Raw genomic sequence first — 9292 nt, 5'->3', positions numbered from 1 at the left:
ATTGTGGATGATTATTCTAGAGTTACTTGGGTTTTCCTAATGAGACTAAAATCAGACACAAGATCTCTCCTGCAATCTTTCTTCCATTTCATACAAACCCAATTCAACAAAAACATTAAGCAAATCAAAACTGACAATGGATTTGAATTTGCTATGACTGATTTTTACAAAAAATATGGCATCATTCATCAAACATCATGTGTGTATACTCCTCAACAAAATGGTATTGTTGAGAGAAAACACGAACATCCCTTGAATGTTGCCCGAGCCCTTCTCTTTCAAGCATCATTGCCAATCCAATTTTGGAGAGATGCTATCTTAACAGCAGCCTATATCATTAACAGAATCCCCACACCTCTCCTCTCCAAGCAAATCCCCATATGAGATGCTTTTCTCATCATCACCTTCATATTCTCACCTTAGGGTCTTTGGCTGTCTCTCTTATGCTAGCACTCCCAAACAAAACAGAACCAAATTTGAACATAGAGCTAAACCTTGCATTTTCTAAGGATACCTTGCTAATGTCAAAGGTTATAAGCTGTATGACATTGAATCTCACTCTACCTTTATCTCTCGAAATGTCATTTTTTATGAATCCACTTTCCCTTTCAAATCTGATTCTTTTTCAAACAATGAGCTGTCTTCCTTCCCCAATAATCTTGTCCTTCCTCCTGCTCCACCAGATGACATCTTCTCCTTTCCCCAAACTTATCAAACTCTCACTCAATCACACCATGATGAAGAACCTTCTTCATCAGAACTTTCTGCACCAGCTAATGAAGAACCTTCTTCACCAGCTGACACCTCCACTCTTCCCTCCCCTATTGCTCCCACACTTCCTGCACCTGCCTCCTCACCTCATCATGACCCTTTCCTCTTCGAAGGTCCACTAGAAATAGGAATCAACCTGCTTATCTTCATCAATATCATTGCCAACTTGCAGCATCTCAACCCTTCCTTTCTTCCTCCACAAATCACCCCTTCATGATTACATAACTTACAAAAATCTCTCTCCCTCTCATCAGTCATTTTCTGTTTCCCTTTCATTACTTCATGAACCTCAATCCTATAATGAAGCTATCAGGTTTAAGCATTGGCAAGATACCATGAAAGCTGAACTTCATGCTCTAGAAGAAAACCACACATGGACTGTCACCACCTTACCCCCTAACAAAACTGCAATTGGTTGTATATATGTTTATAAGACCAAGCTAAAATCAGATGGCTCTCTTGAAAGGCACAAAGCCAGACTTGTGGCCAAAGGTTACACCCAAAAAGAAGGTTTTGACTTCCAAGAGACCTTTAGTCCAGTTGCCAAGCTCACCACAGTTCGGGTTTTCCTTGCCATAGCAGCCATTAAAAACTGGTCCCTCACTCAAATGGATGTTCACAATGCCTTTCTTCATGGAGACCTCGATGAAGACATCTATATGCAATTGCCTCCAGGCTATCACATCAAGAGTGAGCAGATTAAGGGGGAGAACTTGGTATGCAAATTAAATAAGTCTCTCTATGGACTTAAGCAAGCATCTAGGCAATGGTTCTCAAAGTTTTCAAATTCACTCACTGCCATTGGTTTTCACCAATCAAAATTTGACTATTCTTTGTTCACTAAGGTCAGTCCCAATGGATTTATACCTCTCTTAGTCTATGTGGATGACATCATAGTTGGAAGTGACTCTCAAAGAGAAATTGATTCCCTCAAATCTTACCTTCAAAGCAAGTTCAAAATTAAGGACCTTGGACCCCTCAAGTATTTCCTAGGATTGGAAGTTGCTAGGTCCTCACTTGGAATTAACTTTTGTCAAAGGAAGTACACCCTCGAGATATTAGAAGATTCAGGTCTACTAGGCACAAAGACAGTTTCCACACCTATTGAACTGAACCATAAATTGAGTCACACCACAGAAGAAATCTTCCAAGATCCCACAACTTATAGAAGACTCATTGGAAGGTTAATTTACTTAACCATCACTAGACCCGACATAACCTATGTTGTAAGTGTTCTAAGCCAGTTCATGGACAGACCCTTACAATCTCATATGCACTCAGCCTATAGGATTCTCAAGTACCTTAAGGGATCCATAGGTCAAGGCATTTTCTTGTCATCCAAATTAGCTTTACATCTAAGGGCCTATAGTGATTCAGATTGGGCTGCCTGCCCCGAGACAAGAAGATCTGTCACAGGGTTCTGTATATTCATTGGGGATTCACTAATAAGCTGGAAATCTAAGAAGCAAGCAACAATTTCTAGATCTTCAGCTGAGGCAGAATATAGGGCACTAGCATCTACAAGTTATGATATTCATTGGAATTATCACACCTATACATGTGTCCTCAAAATTTCAGTTGACAGATATTTTCACTAAGGCCTTACCAACCTCTACATTTCAGTTCCTACTATCCAAGATGGGAATTGTTAACATCTATGCCCATCTTGAGGGGGAGTCTTATAGAACACAATGTAATCTGGTTCTACACAAGGACAACAACCAAAGTATGGCTGAGATACATTGTAACATTCAAGACATGCATAAAGTTGATAAAGTATGTTGCAGTACATGGAAAGAAAAAGGTAGCAGCAACAGCAAAGGTGATGGCACAGAAAAGGTGAACCACAGCTGAGGAAATGCAGGGTTGCATTCAGAGAAGCATGAGGGACACGATGCATAAAGCTGCATCTACCATACTGTCCATAGAGAATTATGAATTGATGTTGTGTACATAATCAAAGTTACTTTTCGGTACCTTCTTTTTACTTTTCTGCTTTCTTTTGTAATGTATATATATGACTCACGTGTAATCAAAAGAAATCAATGAGAATCAATTTCTTCTTAACTCAGTTTCTTCTCATCTTCACTTTCTATTTTTAACAGTTTCTAACAAATCAAGATCATTCATGATGTGTGAATGAATCATAGGTACGTATCTAATAACATAATGCTTTGTTGGAAAACATCAAGTCCTAATGACTTGGTTTAGAGTAAAAATATTAGGATCACAAGATTAATTGTATCAATAAATCATAAGAAGACACCACTAACTGTGGATAAGGCTAAATGCTATTTGGGTTAATCTCAAATGGTTTTGCATATTCTAGACCCTAAATACAAATCCGAATATACTCACTTTAAATTAATAGCATTAATTGTCAAAAGATTTGGTGAATTCTCAATTGGATTTGGAGTCTAAGGTAGCGTTTAGATGTTTAGTTTTATATGAGTAGTAATGAGTTGAGATGGTGAAGTGAGTTTTATGGGGCCACCTAAAATGAGCTTAAATGTGTTTGGATGTTAAGATGATTTTAAATATATTTATAAAAAATTGAAAAAGGTTGTGAATTTCACGTGTAAAAAGATTTTGACTTGAAATGAATTTAATAATTTAAAAATTAAGTATTTAGATATTAAAAAAAGTCTAAATTTAAACTGAACTCAACGCGATAAGTGTAATCTAACTGTCAAACGAGCCCTAAATAATGGCTCAAACCCGTTTGATGGAGCGCCAGTCACTTGTCGTCTTGGCCCTTCCTATCCAGTTTCCAGCAAGTACATCACACCATGATGGGAAATTGTCAAATTGGAGCAGCAAATTTGACGTAGAATGGGAGTAGCCGTCAAAGCCATTCATCAAATTGGAGCAGCAAATTCCACGGCTGACCCGAGGTATTTGTGTAAAAATACACGAAAATACATGCTAGAAATCAGAATCTAAAATAGCAATATTGAAAACGAAAATGGTGAAAATATACCTGCGGAAGCCATCTTTCCAGAATGCATATAGACAGATCTTCTCCTCCTTGCTCCTCACAAAATATCAGCTATCAATGGGGCAAGCCAATAGACATATGGAGAGGAGGAGGGACCTAGCCTCTTATAAAAGAAAACTAATGGAGTCCACCCATTAAGGACTCAAATTAATATGGGTCTATACAAATTCCATAATCAAGACCCTTGGTTTTCCAGGCCTACATACGTAATTATACCACAATATAAATAGGATATAATCCTATATTACTAAGGTGCAACAAACCCCAAATGATCACTCAACTTAGTGGGTTAAAACAAAATATCATTGTGAGCTATATATATATGTCTAACCCGTTTTATAAAATGTGCAATCAAATGAAGTCCATATTTAAAATATTCTAACATTCTCCCACTTGGGCAAACATTGATTGCTATAAAATAAAACTTGTTTTTAAAAAAAAAATAAAAAATAAAAATAAAAATGACTCTCGGGTTAGACTACAAAGGTGGCCACACAAATACATAGCTCAAATGATAGCACCTTAGAAAACACGATCCGGTCCAATAAGAATATCAACATCGAACATGGAAATCGTTACACCACTTAAACGATGTAAGACTACTCCACAGCTACAAATGCTAATATCCTTATCGACATGGATCCCCATCCTCCGACCAATGTGGTAGTATGTAGTATGAACTTAGCATCAATGTGATCAAAAGCTGTGCTAATTCATATCAGTCCTCATAATGCTTCAAAATGAAGCCATGTCTCTAAAAGAGACTCATCTTATGTCTTTTGCCCATATATCTCGAGATCATAATGATATTATAATAAAAGACATAAGCCAAATGCATGCTCAAAAACTTAGTGTATGAATAGGGGAGATTTATTATTATTGGAAAGGGGCTGCACCCTAAAACAAATGGGTTACCTACGTACCCTGTAAAGGGATCAAGCCAAAACGTAGTTCTTTTTACATAAGTAACTCCCACTAACCAAAAACATCAAAAGTTTCCACAATACCCATATTAGTAACATGTGTTTTAAAAACTTTAGGAGCGAGTCCCTTAGTCAAAGAATCTGCAATCATCGCCTCTGTATTAACATGCTCTATCTTTGTCTGCCCTTCTTTAACTCTATCTCTGACCACCAAATACTTGATGTCAATGTGCTTGGATCCACTAGAACTTTTATTATTCTTTGAAAAGAATACCGCTGCACTATTATCACAATAAATAGTAATTGGCCTTGAGATGGAATCAACAACTTTCAATTCAGAAATAAAGTTTCTTAACCAAACAGCTTGGACGGTAGCTCCATAACACGCCACAAATTCAGCTTGCATAGTAGAAGATGCCACCAGAGTTTGGGGTTGGGTGGAGTAACTTGGGATTCTAAGTCATTCAAAGATGTGAGGAGGTAGTCATTGTAGCTTTCTTCCCCCTCTTGTAAGAGGGTAGTGAAGGAATGAACTCCATGGAGTTGAGAATCCATCATTCAAAGGAAAAAAGAAAAACAAAAAAAATAGGATCACGGAACTCAATCAAACTCAATATTCATCTTTGTGAAATTCTAAATTTTGATAAGTACCACTTGTTTTGATAAAAACTCAAACAAATTTCAGAATAGATGAACATACTAAACTAAAACATATAGTAGGCTAAACTAACAAAGAACAGAGTAGATGAACATGCTAAACAGCAGAAAAAATTTTCAGAAAATAATCCATAAATAGCAGCAATTTATGGTCCTCATCAATCCCAAATGAAATATTCAACTTGATCTATCTTTGATTTCCTCTATCTATCTATCTATATATATATATAAATATATATATTTATATATATCTATATGTATGTATGTATATATATACATGATATAGATGGGGTTGGGAGAATCTGTAGAAATTTTGTATAGAGCTGGCCACTTCTTGAGGGTCACACAAACATGATCACAGAAATTCTAGAGTGAGTGCAAAAAAAATCAGAAATGCACATTCCACAACATTCATACATGACACGTAATATATCATAGACATATCATAAAACAACCATTTCAAAACCACATCAATTGACATATTTACTTTTGATTTAATATTTTGTATGTTTTAAGATCATTTGATTTTGTTTATTCCAATTGTGCAAGTCAGTAGCTGTTTAGAACATTAGCGAAATGGCAATGGGGTATACTCTGACCATCAATGACCAGAAGACATTTTCTATCAATAAAATAGCATAAAAGATAGGAGGGGAACAGCAAACTATTCTATTTGTACCAAATACTGCAGATAGTGTAATGCACATGATGGAATTAAAACATTATAAAGATCGAGTTAAGCTCTGCAAATTCTTGTTTCTTGTACTGCTTCTCGATCTATCTCATGAACAACAATACAAAAGTACTCTAGAACTTTATTAAATTCTCCTTTTAATTTCCTTTAAAATAATTGAGAAATTATTTTCCAAATATTTCTTAATGAGTTAGAATGATCAGAGGTTTATTACATGATCAAGCTGTAAATACCAGGTCAATGTAAATAATTAGAGAGAAGAAAAGCTAAGTCTTAGAATCTCTTAGAACACTCTTTTCGTTGTTTCTCTGAAGCACGTATGACCGATATAGAGAATTGATTGACTTAGTCATGATCATATTGTATAGGAATGGTGCCCCCTTTGTCATATATTCTATGTCGTTCATATTTACATGGAGAATGGTGCCCCCTTTCTCCATGTAAAACAAAATTTTCAAAACCACATCACATATTTACTTTTAATTTAATATTTTGTATCTTTTTAGATCATTAGATTTTTTCTATTTCAATCGTGTAAGTCAGTAACTGTTTGGAACATTAGGGATCAAGATGAAATCTTTTTTTTATACATAAAAGCAGAGCTAGTTGTTCTTTTTCATTTCTTGAGGTGGTAGTGGGCTATGAGATTGCAGAAAGTCAATCAAATGTTGAGAATACAACCAATGATATTAATAGCAAGGGAAAGAAACAATTTTTTTTCATCTGAAGAAGTTTTTTTGTGGTACTCGAACTTGTATAGCAAGAGTCATACCTTAAGAAAAGGCAATGAAACCAAATCGTTGAGAGAACAAACTGCTCCGAAAAAATTTCTGCTTTCTTGCGTTTTGGAGATGAGAGAGAGAGAGAGATTCCAAGAAAGCAAACAGATTTCACCCATATATTCTGTGAATCGGTATAATACCCATGCAAACTCCTACAACCATATTCTAAGAAGAAAAAATTCAAGCTTTCATGCATTTTAGAGAGAGTGAGAGACAGAGAGATATTCCAATATTTACCTCAACAATGAAAGCAAGCTGGATGATCGGTGATGGAAGCAGCGAGCGTAGTCAAGGAAGAAGGCTCTGCTTCTGTCTTTGGCTCCAAGCAATGGAGAAAGCGTGCGAAAGAGATAGAGGGTATGAAAAGAGAATAAAAGAAATATGGAGGAATGTGGAAACAAGGACGAGGAGGGAAGAGAAATTAGTTAAAAAAGTTTACATGCATGAACAGGATTCTGTAGATGCAGAGGGATCACTGTATCAAAATGTAAAATATTTGTAAAATACAAAATCTGATGGAGTCCTCTTTTAACAACATTTCTTTATATTTTGAAGAAAACTCTATTTTACAAGAGCCATTGGGAGTGCTCTAAGACCATTTCCAATGGATGGTGTAAAATACAGTTATTTGTAAAATATGAAGAAACTTATTAAAAAATGAACTACAATGCATGTTGTACTTTATCTTCATTTTCCATTTTGCTACAGTGATTCCGCTACATCTAGAGGACAGTGTTCACGCATGTAAACTATTTTTAATTCATTTCCCTCTTTTGTGAATGTTTTTTTCCCTGCTGCTGAACTTTAGTATAATTTCATTTACCCCCTGTTGTCTGTTTGGTACAATCTTTTCCTTTGTGTTGCCGTTGTGCCTGTAGAGTAAAGATCATTACCAATCTTTGTTGGTCCTCAATTCAGGCTGCTTCAGTTCAGACAAAAAGCCCTCTCTTTATGGTTTCTATTTGGCATTCTTTCTTGGCCAGAAGCCTTGAAACATTGAGAAAAGTTTAGGGCGTCAGGGCCTTGGGATTTCATGGAGAAATAAAATCTAATAAGTTTGTTCTTTTTGGGTGTCAAATATGTCTGCTTTAGTATTCTTTCTCTCTATTTTTTTTTTCTGGGTTCTGTGATTAGAATAACTTGGTATATATTTGCTTTGCTAGTCTTACTTAGGCTTTGTTCGGTTGCTGAGAAAGTCTTGGAAAATTTCACTTAGGTGGAGGAAAAAAAAAAACAAAAAAGACGACAAGTGTTCTTTTTACAAAGACTATTTTCAGAGTCCATTACCATTGATGATATTATGTTTGATATCACTTTTCGGCTGATGAGATATTGAAGATGGGGAGATATTGTAAATATTAAGAGATATGAGAATAGTGTAAATTAGTTAGTGAAAATGTTTAAATAAATAAATAAATAAGAATATTTAAATGATATAGATAAAAAATAGATAAACTGATATACGCTATCATACAACAAATTTGACTTTGAGGGATGAACTAAATTTCGTCCCTAAAAGTAATTTTTTTAGACGAAATTTAAATTTCGTCCTAAAAAATTGATGACTTTACAAAACCGTTCGACCAAATAAATATCCATTCGAATAATATTTTCTATGATGAATTAAATCGTCTCAAAAAGTTTTGTCCATTCGAACGGATAAAAACAGTAAAATCTTGGTGGGAAAGTAATTTATTATGTCGGTGAAAGTTCAAAACCTTTTGAATGGAAAAGATTTGGGAGCAAAACCTGGTGGAAAGGTTTCTAGATCGTTTGAACGGAACATATTTAGTTCAAACATATTCAAACACTACATTTATACATTCGAATGTATAATATTAATCTCGGTACGTAACTCAAGGTTTGATAAATATATATATATCATATATACGAATTCATAAATTAATTTTATGTAATTAATTTAAAAATATTTTAATTTCTTTTATATTAAATAAGATTTTTAGTTAAATAAATATTATTAGTCATACATCACATAATATAAATATATAATTACTCTAGAAAAAACAAAATATTTAATTTATAACTAAAGCAAATTATCAAAACACCATATATATTGTCCATAACTAAAACAAAAAAATATAAATAAAAAATAAAAACTATTGTGATGCGAGATCTATGCACACGTCCTCGACTGCAGCTAATCGTCTCTCTACTTGTGTCAGTCGAGTACTGAGCATAACCTGAGTTGCATTACTAGTATGAATCTCTGTACGTAACTCAGAGATGCTAATAGTAATCTATATAAGCAACTTAGACATGGCAGTATGCATTGCATCGATCACCGCTGATGTGTGTATGTCGAGCACGCAGTATGTCGGCCATCTCCTCGTGAGTAGATGCACATGATGCCTCGGCCTGTGTAGATGCCTCACCAGCCGATACTCTAGGATCTCCTAGCTGTGCATCTGTCTGAATATCAACTTCTGGCATGACCCTGAAATGTAGC

General features: G+C 35.0%; 1 protein-coding gene across 1 annotated transcript; it reads left to right on the top strand.

Moving 5' to 3' along the window:
* Positions 1-1106: 1106 nt before the first annotated feature.
* On the top strand, positions 1107-2369 carry LOC108994005 (uncharacterized mitochondrial protein AtMg00810-like). The gene has a single exon (XM_018969074.2). It carries the CDS (start codon positions 1107-1109, stop codon positions 2367-2369), a length of 1263 nt encoding a protein of 420 aa, XP_018824619.2.
* Positions 2370-9292: the final 6923 nt, after the last annotated feature.

The sequence above is a fragment of the Juglans regia genome, chromosome 13, assembly GCF_001411555.2.
Source record: "Juglans regia cultivar Chandler chromosome 13, Walnut 2.0, whole genome shotgun sequence".
In the NCBI taxonomy this organism is placed as follows: Eukaryota; Viridiplantae; Streptophyta; class Magnoliopsida; order Fagales; family Juglandaceae; genus Juglans; species Juglans regia.
Note: the sequence above shows the minus strand (reverse complement) of the source record. Positions and strands in the feature narration are given on the sequence as shown.